Source organism: Bombina bombina, chromosome 12 (assembly GCF_027579735.1).
Source record: "Bombina bombina isolate aBomBom1 chromosome 12, aBomBom1.pri, whole genome shotgun sequence".
In the NCBI taxonomy this organism is placed as follows: domain Eukaryota; kingdom Metazoa; phylum Chordata; class Amphibia; order Anura; family Bombinatoridae; genus Bombina; species Bombina bombina.
The window spans coordinates 110,438,542-110,453,373 of record NC_069510.1 but is presented as its reverse complement, the minus strand read 5'-3'; the positions used below and the strand labels follow the sequence as shown (position 1 = coordinate 110,453,373).

The 14,832-nt window shown below is 38.1% G+C and overlaps 1 protein-coding gene across 1 annotated transcript; it reads left to right on the top strand.

The window, feature by feature from the left end:
- The first annotated feature begins 302 nt into the window (after nucleotides 1–302).
- HSPA5 (heat shock protein family A (Hsp70) member 5) lies at nucleotides 303–6,807 on the top strand. The gene is made up of 9 exons (XM_053695918.1): nucleotides 303–416; nucleotides 2,000–2,184; nucleotides 2,762–2,993; nucleotides 3,188–3,322; nucleotides 3,445–3,557; nucleotides 4,213–4,603; nucleotides 4,732–4,969; nucleotides 5,526–5,693; nucleotides 5,903–6,807. Exons 2-9 carry the CDS (start codon nucleotides 2,057–2,059, stop codon nucleotides 6,460–6,462), a joined length of 1,965 nt encoding a protein of 654 aa, XP_053551893.1. The 5' UTR covers nucleotides 303–416; nucleotides 2,000–2,056; the 3' UTR covers nucleotides 6,463–6,807.
- The last annotated feature ends 8,025 nt before the right edge of the window (nucleotides 6,808–14,832 follow it).

Below are 14,832 nucleotides of genomic sequence, written 5' to 3'. Positions count from 1 at the left end.
GCTTTAGGCCTCAGTCTGACGCCATACTGACGAAACTAAAGGAGGCAGGAACTTTCCAGAAAAAGACCGAGCCTTCACTGCCAAGTGACAGCAGAGCCGGCCAATAACGTGAGTCCATGTTGCCACGGCTAGGCTTGCGATTGGTCCAGGAATGACAGGGGGAGGCGTGTAGTGCGTCAGACACAGCCGGGGTGGGGGTGTGATGTCATTTTAACGTGTGCGAATCGGCGGCGGACAGGTTAGGTGTCACTAACCAATCGGGAAACTCCAACACGCGACCCGTTAGCCAATCAGAGCACTCCACGACCCTAGCCGGCCGGGAAGATATAAAATGAGCGCAGCAGCGCGTGGTACGTCAATCTAACACAAACCAACGAACTGAGAGAAGATCGAGAGAAAGCAGCGGGTGCCTTGCGGTATGTCATGCCGGCTTACTGACTGTCTTGTGGGATTTGATCTGCTGAGAAGTTGCTTTCTATGGTTTTCCTAATGGGTTCCTTCCATGGTTGGGTGGGTGCTGTAGCGGTTATGGTTTTCTTGCTGGAAGTGTTGCCCTGGCAGAGGATGTGCCCAGGTGGCACCTAGCGTGGTGGAGATGTGCAGAGCCTTGCAGCTGGTTCTTCTCTGATATCAGTGCCAAGGGCTTTGTCTGTCCCCAGACTGCATCGTCACTGTGCTGTGGGTGCCCCTGTCATTTTGTGTGGTGGTCATGGGCACTGCCAGCTACCTGTGTGCACTATTCAGCTAATAGATGTCACAGGCTTTATGCTGGCATCCTGTTATCTCTCTGGCCTGTGTGTCTGATGGTTACATGTCATTTGTCATTCATTGTATTCAATGGCTTATAAAGGCTACAGCATTGTGACTGCTCTACTGCGTTTTGTTTATAGATTGACAGACATGCTATACATTCATTTGCTCTGTAATGCTGCTTTAATATAACTGGTTGATACTGGGCATTCTTTAACCCTTTGATGGGCTAGTGTTCTGTATGTTAGTGCAGAATAGTATGAGTAGTTCTTGAACTGTCTTTCTTTTATATTATATTCCTACTAGGGGGGAACAAAGTTGTTCTATACATTACTAGCTAAAATACTGGTGTAATGAATTCCCCTAAAATGTAAGGAATGCTTCATGTACCAGGTTGATGTAATGTGTGTTTATATCTCATTCTAGTTTTACAATTTAATTGACATACTGTTGTGACTATTAGATACGTTTAACTCCATTATTACAGAGCAAAATTATATATAGACACCAACAAGCTGGTTTCACATTAACCTAAATTTAGCAAAATTAGTTTTTTCGTTTAGTGTTGCACAAATTATCACTAACTCAATTTTATGTTAAATTATGTGATTTAATGTGTGCTTTGGATAGGTTAAGTAGCTATATAAATAACTGCAACATTGTTGCATTTTCTAAAAATGAATCTACTCACACCCGGCTGGCAAAATTTTCTGTGGCCATTGTTAAATGTTATTTGTTATCCAATAGACTGTTAGTCCTTTTCCCTTTTTAATTGTTGCTAGTTAAACTGTATATTATGTTGCTGAAATATATTTATCTTAAATAATTAGAATAAGAAATTATTTACTAACGTATTGATCATTTCTGATGTGTGTTGCATATGGATGCTGTTTGTTGGCAATTTAGATTAACTGTAACATGGCGCATCCAGTGCATCTTTCATGGGTGTCAGAATGATGTATCTAGAAGGTTCTTTCCCGACTCCAATGTCTTTAAATTTTGCAGCCCTATTGGGTGGCGAGGAGGAGGGCAATCAATATAGCTCCTCCCTGTACACTCTCCTCCCTATTATCTGCACTGGTGCGTCACTAGCTCAGAATGGTCCAACCCTCATTATTTCCCCTGAGTTTGAAATCTAAGCCCGTTAACCCTTTGTTGTGCTAAGGGAATCTTTAGTTTGTGTTTTTCTTTATTTGCCATAAATGTAGTGGATTGATTATATTTTTTTTATTTTTCTCTTTTGCTACAGATTATTGCTCTTTTACACTAAGACTTCAGAAATTCTTCATTTGTGTGAATACATCTCATGAGCAAAATGAAGAGGTTTGCAGTGTTGATGATGCTGGTATTTGCCAGTGTGTTTGCAGACGATGATGACAAGAAGGAAGATGTTGGTACCGTGGTTGGCATAGATCTGGGCACCACATATTCATGGTATGTAACATAATCCTCAAATATGCACCTTATTGATTATACAGCTTTAAAACGTTTATGCTGAACGCATTTTGTTCACCAGTTTTATTAGCCAGGAAAAATAATAAATATGTAAATTATTTAAAATGAATTACCAGCTATCTTAAAGGAACAGTCTACTCCAGAATTATTGTTGTTGATTAGATAGATAATCCCTTTATTACCTATTCCCCAGTTTTGCATAACCAACATGGTTATATTAATACACTTTTTACTTCTGATTACCTTGTATCTAAGTCTCTGCAGACTGCCCCTTATCTCAGTTATTTTCACAGACTTGCATTTTAGCCAATCAGTGCTGACTCCTAGGTAACTCCAGAGGAGTGAGCACAATGTTTATCTATATGGCACACATGAACTAGCACTGTCTAGCTGTAAAACTGCCGAAATGCACTGAGATAACAGGTGGCCTACAATGGCTTAGAAGTTGGCATATGAGCCTACCTATGTTTAGCTGTCAACAAAGAATACCAAGAGCACAAAGCAAATATTTCTATCTCCCTTACCTAAATGTTCACTGTTACTTTTGTCTTTTCAGTGTTGGCGTGTTTAAGAATGGTCGTGTTGAAATCATTGCCAATGACCAGGGTAACAGAATCACACCATCATACGTGGCTTTCACCCCAGAGGGTGAGCGTCTGATTGGAGATGCCGCCAAGAACCAATTGACTTCAAATCCTGAGAACACTGTGTTTGATGCCAAGCGTCTGATCGGTCGCACATGGAACGATCCTTCAGTTCAGCAGGATATAAAATACCTTCCTTTTAAGGTATGTGTGAAATTACTTCCTCTTGTATAAGCTAAACCTTTGACTGTCAGAGAAAGGGATAGGATGCTGTGAAATGTTATCCACCATGGGCAGCTAAAGTGTTACTGTCTTAAGTTCTTGACTACAGCCGGTGTTTGTTTTTTTGGCAGTGATGTCCTTTCTCTAATGAGGTACATATTTTTTTTTTTTTCTAGGTACTAGAGAGAAAAACCAAGCCATACATTGAGGTAGACATTGGTGATCAGATGAAAACCTTTGCCCCAGAAGAGATTTCTGCTATGGTCCTAACTAAGATGAAGGAAACGGCTGAGGCTTATCTTGGCAGAAAGGTAGGCTTATTACCATAAACGTTTTACTGTCTGCTGTAATTTGTCCTTGTTCATTATTTGACTTTTCAGTATCCTGAACTAATTCTGATCTTGGTCGTTTTTTTTTTTTTTTTTTTTTTAAGGTCACTCATGCTGTTGTCACGGTGCCAGCTTACTTCAATGATGCCCAACGCCAGGCCACTAAAGATGCTGGGACAATCGCCGGCCTCAATGTTATGAGGATTATCAATGAACCGTAAGTAATTCTCATCTAGATCTGTAATTTGTGGTATCTGGACACTGGGATGGTATAGGCCTCAGTTTTTTTTTATTTTTTTATTCTAAATTATTTTAGAAGTATTTTAGTTTACTCTATGTAACAATGCCTGTATAATATATGCGACAAGGGTGCCAAACTGAGTTAGTTCTCCCATGTATATACAGTTTTTGGAGATCATTGTAGTATATACCAGATGCACATGGCCTTATTTGTGTATTTTTTAATTTCTTTGTTCAACACGAAACCTAAAATGACTTTTTATAATTCAGATAATGCATATGATTTTAAAATGTTTCCAGTGTGCTTTATTCTCTTGGTGTCCATTGAATAAGCAGGCTTGCACATCAGGGAGCTAGCTGCACACATTGGGTGAGCCAATGAAAAGAGGCGTACTTGCAAGCAATAATCACCAGCTAGCTCCCAGTAGTGCATTGCTGCTGCTTAGCCTAACTAGGTGTGTGTTTTTTTTCTTCAACAAAGGGTACTAAAAGAATGAAGTAAAATAGCAAGTTTTTCTGACTGATTAATTAGTGTCTTGGTTTTTGTTACTTTACTGCCCCTTTAAAGTTTCTTATCTAAATTCCTGTTCTTGTAGTAAAGTGTTCAATTTTATTTATTTTTTTTCTCCTAGAACTGCAGCTGCAATTGCTTATGGCTTAGATAAAAAGGAAGGCGAGAAGAACATCCTTGTGTTTGACCTGGGTGGTGGCACTTTTGATGTTTCCCTGCTTACAATAGACAATGGTGTGTTTGAAGTGGTGGCCACTAATGGAGATACTCACCTGGGTGGAGAGGACTTTGACCAGAGAGTTATGGAGCACTTTATCAAGCTGTACAAGAAGAAAACTGGCAAAGATGTCCGAAAAGACAATCGGGCTGTGCAGAAGCTGCGTCGCGAGGTTGAAAAAGCAAAGAGAGCTCTGTCTGCTCAGCATCAAGCCAGAATTGAGATTGAGTCCTTCTTTGATGGAGAAGACTTCTCTGAGACTTTGACCCGTGCCAAATTTGAGGAGCTCAACATGGTAAGATTTCTTAGTGCCAGAGATGAAATGTAAGATCTCAGCAGATCATCATTATAGGGCACTGTTAGTTTAATTTATTTATAAAGATAAGTTGCAACATTTTATAACCTTGCCACTGCTCCTTTTAGGATCTCTTCCGCTCCACCATGAAGCCAGTTCAGAAGGTGCTGGAGGATGCTGATTTGAAGAAGTCTGACATTGATGAGATTGTTCTTGTGGGAGGCTCAACTCGTATCCCTAAAATCCAGCAGTTGGTGAAGGAATTTTTTAATGGAAAAGAACCCTCTCGAGGAATCAACCCAGATGAAGCTGTTGCATATGGTGCTGCTGTCCAGGCTGGTGTGCTGTCTGGAGATCAGGACACTGGTAAGTTGAATATTTAACTTCTAATTTAGCAAATGTATCTAGCATAAACACACATAAAGGGACACTGAACCCAAAAATTCTTTAATGATTCAGATACAGCATGCAATTTTAATCAACTTTCGAATTTACTCCTATTAAATTTTCTTCATTCTCTTGGTATCTTTATTTGAAAAGCAAGAATGTAAGTTTAGATGGTGGCCCATTTTTTGGTGAACAACCTGGGTCTTTCTTGCTGATTGGTGGATACATTCATCCACCAATAAAGTGCTGTCCAGAGTTTTGAACCCAAAAAGCTTAGATGCCTTTTTCAAATAAAGATGGCAAGAGAATGAAGAAAAATTGATAAAAGGAGTAAACTAGAAAGTTGATTAAAATTGCATGCTCTATCTGAATCGCGAAAGAAAAAAAAATTGGGTTCAGTGTCCCTTTAAGCATCTTTCTAAACGTCATAAAACCTCTTAAAATGTAAAATCTGCCACTAACCTCTGCAGCTTTGTGTGTCATTTAGCTTTCTTTAAGATTTCTTGCTAACATTTTGTGTTTTTTTTCTCCAAAGGTGACTTGGTTCTTCTTGATGTCTGCCCTCTGACACTTGGTATTGAGACTGTTGGAGGTGTCATGACTAAACTCATCCCAAGGAACACAGTTGTGCCCACCAAGAAGTCTCAGATCTTCTCCACAGCTTCTGACAACCAGCCTACTGTCACCATCAAGGTTTATGAAGGTAAGAAGCTGTTAGAACAATGGTCTGGGGTGGGGGGATGTTTGTGGTGGTCTCCTTGGGGATAGGGTCTAGTAGTTATTAAAGCTAGCTAAAATGTAAAGCACATCTCCTAATGCTGATTTAATTTAAGACTATAGAAAACACAAGGACCAGGCTTTGTCTTGGTTTCTGGGTTGGTACAAATCTAATGACTAGTTCTGCTTTTCTAGGTGAACGTCCACTGACTAAGGATAACCATCTCTTGGGCACTTTTGACTTGACTGGAATCCCTCCAGCCCCCCGTGGAGTCCCTCAAATAGAAGTAACCTTTGAGATAGATGTAAATGGTATTCTGAGGGTGACAGCAGAGGACAAGGGCACTGGTAACAAGAACAAGATCACAATCACAAATGACCAAAACAGATTGACACCAGAAGAAATTGAGAGAATGGTCACTGATGCAGAAAAGTTTGCAGAAGATGACAAAAAGTTGAAGGAGCGCATTGATGCCCGTAACGAGTTGGAGAGCTATGCCTATTCTCTAAAGAATCAGATAGGAGACAAAGAAAAACTTGGAGGCAAACTATCATCTGAAGACAAAGAGACCATCGAAAAGGCAGTAGAAGAGAAGATTGAGTGGTTGGAAAGCCACCAGGATGCAGACATTGAAGACTTCAAAGCAAAAAAGAAAGAATTGGAAGAGATTGTCCAGCCTATTGTCGGCAAGCTTTATGGTGCAGCAGGGGGACCCCCTCCTGAGGGCGAGGAGACAGAAAAAGATGAGTTGTAGATCCGGGGTATCCTTGGCTGCTGTAATATTGTAAATACTGGACTCAGGAACTTTTTTGTTATGGAGAGAAAATATTGAATGGATAAAACTGTATTCTTCACTTCTAGTGGAGACAAATGCTAAGCCTTATGGCTGTTTACTGCTTTTCGTTAGCAGCTGCTCACCATTATTTTTGTCTTGTTTGCCCCAAGGGAAGGTGGGTGGGTCTGGTATACAGGAGGGACAGTCTCAAAGTTGAACTCCAATGTTTTATTTATTTGCGATCTGGTCACATGCATCCTATGTAGAACTTTTTTCTACCATCATTGACCACCAATAAATGTTTGATAAAAAAAAAAAAAAAAAGATTTTTCTGACCTTCTGTATTTTATTTTGTATTCTTTTTCTTAGCCTTATACAACACCACTACTGCACCAGCCACTTGACTGCAATGTTTACTCCCCACCTTTTTATTATGCTGTTTAATGTTCTATCATTGATATGGCAGGGCAGCATATGTTATAAATAGGTACTTCCTGCTAGTGCTTATTGGCTATGAGCTTTACCAGGAAATACTGGTCAGCCAATTGGCTCTAACAGGAAATACAAGTTGTCTCTTCTACTGCACAATCAGGTGTGTGGGTTTTTGTTTTCTAAATTTCACTTTTGCTTTTGGGGGAAGAAAAAAATCTTCTTTAAATGCTGCTTTTTTTTTATATGATTGAAAGGAAAATTCTTGAGTGCAAAACATCTTTTAAAATAGATATTACAAAAAGCCGTCTACCTGAAATGCACTAGATTTTTTTTTTTTTTTTTTCTTTATGTTTTCTGACAATTTTAAGTTATGTCTCTTTCCACTCCCCCTGTACCATGTGACAGCCATCAGCCAATCACAAATGCATACACACTTATTCTTGCACATGCTCAGTAGGAGCTGGTGACTCAAAAAGCTTAATTATAAAAAGACTGCGCACATTTAGTTAATAGAAGTAAATTGGAAAGTTGTTTAAAATGGCATGGTCTATCTGAATAATGAAAGTTTAATTTTGATTGAGTGTCCCTTTAAAGTAAGATAATTACAAGAGGTGTGTGTAGCCACCAATCAACTGCTAGCTTCCAGTATTCACCAAATATCAAGGGAATTAAAGGGATAGTAAACGCCAAAAATGTTACGGTTTAAAAAGATTAGATAATCCCTTTATTTACCATCCCCCAGTTTTCCATAACAAACACGGTTATAGAAATATACTTTTTACCTCCAATTACCTTGTGTCTAAGCTTCTGCAGACTGCTCGGATCTTTTGACAGACTTGCATTTCAGTCAATTAGTGCTGACTCTTAAATAACTTCACGTGTGTGTGAGCGCAAAGTTATTTATATGAAACACCTAAACTAACACCCTCTAGCTGTGAAACTGTCAAATGCATTCAGATAAGAGGCGGCCTTCAAGGGGTTAGAAATTGGCATAAGTGTACCTAGACTGAGAATGACAAGAGAACAAAAAGCAAATTTGATGATAAAGTAAATTAGAAAGTTGTTTAAAATTGCTTGTCCTATCTAAATCATTGGTTTAATTTTGACTTTACTATCCCTTTAAGCAAATTCAATAATAGAAGAAATTCTTTTTTTTTTTTTTTTTTTTTTTTTTTTATTACATGCTCTGTGGATCCTGAACAAAAACTGTTTGGGTTCATATCTCTCTAAGATGGTCGGCGGATTGGTGGCTTCACATATAAATGTAATTGGTTCAGAAGATGTTCTCCGCTAGGTCCCGTAGTGCATTGCTGCTCCTTCAACAAACAATACCACAAGAATGAACCACATTTGATAATAGAAGTAAACTAGAGTGTTGAACAATTCAAATAGAGGTTTCAATTATGAAGAAAATGTTGCGCTTTTTTTGGGGGGGGGGAGGGGGGTGTATCTTAGTACTACTTCTGCCATCTCATAAATGTTAATATTTGTAATCATAGCCTTTCACCTATGGAAGGGAATCCAGGAGGTGGGTTGGTGGTTCAGCAGGAGAGGGAGTAGGAGGGTCCTACAATACAAAAAATAAAGGGAGAGGGATGGATGGGGAGCTACGCTACAAGAAAAATCTGGGGCATGGACGTCCCTATTCAGTAATCACTGAAGGGGGGGGGAGGTTGGAGGACCACTACAGAAAAAAGGTTTTATATTATATATATATATATATATATATACACACACATACACACTTTTTTTGTTTGTACTGGCATACAGCTGCCAGTACCTAAGATGGTGGTGACCAGTGGGTGTGAGGGAGGGAAGAGAGCCGTTTGGGAGGAAGCAGGGGGTGGGAGTGTAATCTCCTCTACACTGAAGCTAACATTATCCTTGCAAGCAATGATAATTTAATACATTATGTCCATCCATTCTAGTATTTCCGTTTTACTATACAAATGCGTGTTGCAAACATGTTCTCATTTATTACAAAACCGTTTTATACACAAAGTTAAAATCTGAGCGCTCGAATACCGTTACTGAGCAGGATATGGCCTGTGGCAGAAGCAGTAGCATTTACATATCAATGAGGTCAACTTTTTGACAGCTGTATTATGTGCTACAGGTTAGGGTGCATGATACAAAGCAGGAGCTGTTAATATTCTTGCTGTGGCTGCATTGGTCTATATTATTTAGTGCTTTTTAACCCTTTCATGGCAGGGTCATAATGTCTACATCGGAACAACCATCACAGCCAGAAAGCACGGTTGGCTTCAGGACAGCCAAACGGTTATGACGTTGTATTCAGTCTTAATGGCGCTAAAGCCCAGCGCCGTTTGGACGGAATAGAACGCCATAACAGCGCTAAAAGGTTAAAATATGTTTTGTGTCACTGTAAAAAAATGTAAAGCTCACATGGTGTATCATGCACACTAGCCTGAAGCACATCATACAGCTGTAATAAAATTGATCTGTGAGTGTGCACTGCTTCTGTCACAGGGTGTGAGAATACCTGAGCTCAAAGATGGCGGTGTCCAGTATTAGGAGGCGGGGCTTCAGTATCAGGAGGACTGATTTGAAAAGAGCTACAGGATGAAATTCAATAACATAGTGAGTAGTTACTATTTTTTTTGTAGTTGTGTACAGCAGTTTAATGTCCCTTTAACACTTTTGCAGGGTCTGAAACTTTCCCTTTAACAAAAATCTTCTTAAATTAGAGCATTTTATAATTGGATAGGAAAATTAATTTGCTACGAAGCTGACCAGACCCATTTTCTGCTCATTTTAAATGTCCCTCTGTTAGTGCAACATAACCTGCGCTGCTCAAGCTTCAAGTCTAACTTAAAGAGACAGTATACACCAATTTTTTTATTTAACTGCATGTTATAGACAATACTATAAAGAAGACTATGCATAGACACTAATCTAAAAATCCAGTATAAAACCTTTTAAAAAATTTACTTAGAATCTCTTCTCTTGATTTGGTAGTCTGGGACACTCGCTGAAAGGGGCTGGGTAAACAAAAATAGCATATAACTGTAAAAAGCTTACAAGAAAATATCACCCCTGAACATCTCTATGTAAAAGGGGAAGATATTTCACCACACAATTTCTTCAGCTCACCACCAGTAAGTGCCATGTGAACAGTTATACTTCAGCTGCTGTAAAGCTGCAAGGTGAAGAAAAAAATAGCCCATCAGCAGTGTTAAAGGGACAGTTTACACTAAAATGTTCTCCCCTTTAATTTGTTCCCAATGATCCACTTTACCTGCTGGAGTGTATTAAATTGTTTAAGTATTTCCATTGCCCTTATATTGGTATTTGAAATACTTTATGTAGAGTGTGGTATCCCCACCCATCCTTAAAGTTTTTGACCTCAAGGCCAAGCTGTGTTAACGCAGTGAGTAGAAGAAATTACACTCCCAGTGGGTTATAGAAGAGAGAAGGTAATAAAATGCTAATTTTCCATTGTTCTCTCCAAGTATTGGTTTACGGACAGATACAAGATAAAGAAGCAGGTATATGTACACAATGTGATAAAGTAATGAGATCTGATTATACCTACAGATATAAGATAAAGACACATGTATATGTACACAATGTGATAAAGTAATGAGATCTGATTATGCCTACAGATATAAGATAGACACATGTATATGTACACAATGTGATACAGTAATGAGATCTGATTATACCTACAGATATAAGATACAGACACATGTATATGTACACAATGTGATAAAGTAATGAGATCTGATTATACCTACAGATATAAGATAAAGACACATGTATATGTACACAATGTGATAAAGTAATAAAATCTGATTATACCTACAGATATAAGATAAAGACACATGTATATGTACACAATGTGATACAGTAATGAGATCTGATTATACCTACAGATATAAGATACAGACATGTATATGTACACAATGTGATAAAGTAATGAGATCTGATTATACCTACAGATATAAGATAAAGACACATGTATATGTACACAATGTGATAAAGTAATAAAATCTGATTATACCTACAGATATAAGATAAAGACACATGTATATGTACACAATGTGATACAGTAATGAGATCTGATTATACCTACAGATATAAGATACAGACATGTATATGTACACAATGTGATAAAGTAATGAGATCTGATTATACCTACAGATATAAGATAAAGACACATGTATATGTACACAATGTGATAAAGTAATAAAATCTGATTATACCTACAGATATAAGATACAGACATGTATATGTACACAATGTGATAAAGTAATGAGATCTGATTATACCTACAGATATAAGATACAGACATGTATATGTACACAATGTGATAAAGTAATGAGATCTGATTATACCTACAGATATAAGATACAGACATGTATATGTACACAATGTGATAAAGTAATGAGATCTGATTATACCTACAAGCTCAACCCATTTTATTAGGTTGTGGTTTCAAAACGCAAAATCAGCTAATTCATATACACAAATAAGCCTTAAAAAAAGCAAATCTCATAAACAATTTTTACCAGTTGCAGAGTATAAAATGTAATTGGAAACACATTAAGGGAAAAACAATTTTATAGTATATTGTCCCTTTAAAGGGACAGTCTACACTGGCACAAAATAAATAATGAAAGTTTTTCTTTATATATATATATATATATATATATATATATATATATATATATATATATATATATATATACAATTTATCCTTTTATATTACCATGTCAAAGTGTTTATTGTTAATAAACACAACTAGAAGGAACAGTGCATTAAAGGGACAGTCTACACCAGAATTTGTGTTTAAAAAGATAATCCCTTTATTACCCATCCCCCAGTTTTGCATAACCAGCACAGTTATATTAATACACTTTTTACCTCTGTGAGTACCTTGTATCTAAGCCTCTGCAGACTGTCCCCTTATCTCAGTGCTTTTGACAAACACACAGTTTAGCCAATCAGTGCAGACTCATAAATAACTCCATGGGAGTGAGCACAATGTTATATCTACATGACACACATGAACTAGTACTGTCTAACTGTGAAAAACGTTCAAAATGCTCTGAGCTAGGAGGCGATTTTCAACGGTTTAGAAATCAGTTTGAGCCTACCTAGGTTTAGCTTTTCAAAAATACCAACAAGGGAACAAAGCAAATTTAATGATAAAAGTCAATTGGAAAGTTGTTTAAAATTGCATGCCCTATCTGAATCATGAAAGTTTAATTTTGACTACACTGTCCCTTTAACTAAATGGGTGTTGTGATCTTCCTGGCAATCGGAGCATATGCAAGAGGGAACTGTTTGTGCTGGCAGCTTACACCTTAGTGTAGCAGGTCCAGTGCACGTTAAACATAATCACTCTAGTAGTGACAGCTTTTAAAAGAATTCCCAAACACATTGCAAATACAGATGTGGCCAAAAGTATTGGTACTATTCCACTCTTTAGGAAAACGCACTTTTTTTTCTGAACTAAGTAAAAATTGACAAAAGTATTTGATATCCGCCATTCTTTATTTCAAATGTAATAGAGCAGAAACTTCTCTTGATTTATGACTTCACATACTTTAAACAGTAAAACAAATGAAAATGGCACAGACAAACATTTTGGTACTCTTAGCCTAATATTTCATAGCACGGCATTTAAAGACAACTACAATTGAGCGTTTTCTGTAGCTGTGAATACGATTTATGCACTTTTCGACTGGGGTTTTGGCCGACTCTTCTTTTTCTCCAGTTCTCTCAGGTTTGATAGGTGCCTTTTCCCAACTGTGAGTTTCAACTCTTTTCACAGATGTTTGATGGGATTCAGATCTGGACTCGTAGAAGGACACCAGAACTGTCCCGTGTTTTCTTCTCTTCCATTCTTGAGTGCTTTTGATCCATGAACTGAGACACAGCTTTCTGACACTGGACAGTCTGTTTTACTCCAGAATGCCTCAATAGTCTTCTGATTTCATTGTGCCCTCCACAGATTCGCAGCAAAGCAACCCCAAAACATCACTGAACCTCTTCTATGTTTAACGAAAGAGATTGGATTTTTTGGGGAAGTTTTCTAAGCTTATTTTTTTCCCTCTGTAAACATGGAGTTGTGATTTGCCAAAAAGCTCTACATTTGTTTTTTGCTGTCCAAAGGACATTCTTCAAGAAGGACTGTGGCTTGTCAACATGCATTTTGGCAAACTTTTAGTCAATTTGTCCATCTAAGACTGCTTCTTAACCCACTTTGCCAACTGTTATGTGGCTTATGTCAATCCCCCCGGACTTTTCCGACAAGATTAACAGCGAGCAGGGGGAGGTGTTGCACACTAGCCATAGAGTGCAATGATAAATGCCTCCAGATACGGTACATAGTTCCAGTGCCCCATTAGCTGATGGGTAAGTTTGATTTAGCCGTGCTGGATTCAGGTATTTTTGTGTTGAGTTTCAGGGTGCTCGACAAGGCAAATAATTTAAAAGCTGGATTCCATTTCCCAACATTGCACATATGCTAGGCTATGAGGATTGTTGATAAGAGTTTAAGGCAAATTAATTTAGTCCTCGGCTTGTGGTGATCTATAAAATCTTTAAGTTGAAGGTATTTTAGCTACTTTGAATAAATACCTCATGTAACATCAACAAGGTTCTGTTTCAATTTCCCGTTACCAAGCTATGGGTGCGGTGTTACCTGTTTGACCACTCCCTGGGCTGCTAGGTGTAATGCCCCTTGGAATTCTGCATTCTGTGGGATCATCAAGAGTGGATGAGAGAATATGGAGATATTGAGGTTACAACCACAAACATCAACCCAGTACCAAAGTGTATAGTCCATTGTGGGGAAAGGGGCAACACTGATAGGCCTATCTTACTTAGGTATCCAACTGAGTAGCCCCATTAAAGAACAGCTGCTAAAGCTGTTTTTACCTTTTCTATCATATGACTCCTTATTTCCACACAAGCACTTTGCTGTCCCTAGTATTGTCTCTATTATAATGTTTATTTGTGTTGTTTTATGGCACCAACAAGTGACAGTGAGGAAGTTGTGAATGTGAGATCATCACATTGACTGAAATGCCTATCATTCGGTTATACCAATCAGTGTTTTTTTGTTTTTGCAACTGACAGCAGCACACTAAGTCTCCCACTCATTCGTATCTGGTTGGTTCACTGCTAAGCTAAACCTAGGTAGGCTCATATGCTACTTTCTAAGCCCTTGAAGGCTGTCTCTGCATTTGGACAGTTTTTCACTGTTAGCTCATGTGTGCCATAGATAATCGTGTGCTCATGCCTATTGAGTTGCTTACGAGTCAGCACTGATCGGCTAAAATTCAAATCTGTCAAAACTACTAAAGTAAGGGGGCAGAGGCTTCAATATAGTTAATCACAGAGGTAAAAAGTATATTAATATAACAGTGTTGCTTATGCAAAACTGGGGATGGGTAATAAATGGACTATCTTTTTAAACAATAAAAAATCTGGAGTAGACTGTTTTTTAAACAACTTTCCAACTTACGTTAATCATCAGATTTGCTTTGTTCTCTTGGTATTCTTTGTGGAAAGCTAATCCTAGGTAAGATCATATGCTAATTTCTAAGCCCTTGAAGACCGCCTCTTATCTCAGTACATTTTTGACAGTTTTTCACAGTAAGACCGCTAGTTCATGTGTGTCATATAGATAACAGTATGCTCACTCCAATGTAGTTATTTAAGGGTCTGCACTGATTGGCTAAAATGTAAGTCAGTCAAAAGAACTGAGATAAGGGGGCAGTCTGCAGAGGCTTTGAAACAAGATAATCACAGAGGCAAAAAAGTATATTAATATAACCGTGTTGGTTATGCAAAACTGGTGATTATCTTTTAAAACAGGGATGGGGAACCTTGGCCCTCCAGATGTTTCAGAACATGTCCATTGAGTTGCTTACGAGTCAGCAC

Coding starts and splice junctions, on each gene's coding strand:
- HSPA5 (XM_053695918.1), top strand. CDS start 2,057: ATGAGCAAAATGAAGAGGTTTGCAGTGTTGATGATGCTGGTATTTGCC. Junction 4,604..4,731: donor AATTTGAGGAGCTCAACATG/GTAAGATTTCTT, acceptor TGCTCCTTTTAG/GATCTCTTCCGCTCCACCAT. Junction 5,694..5,902: donor CACCATCAAGGTTTATGAAG/GTAAGAAGCTGT, acceptor CTGCTTTTCTAG/GTGAACGTCCACTGACTAAG.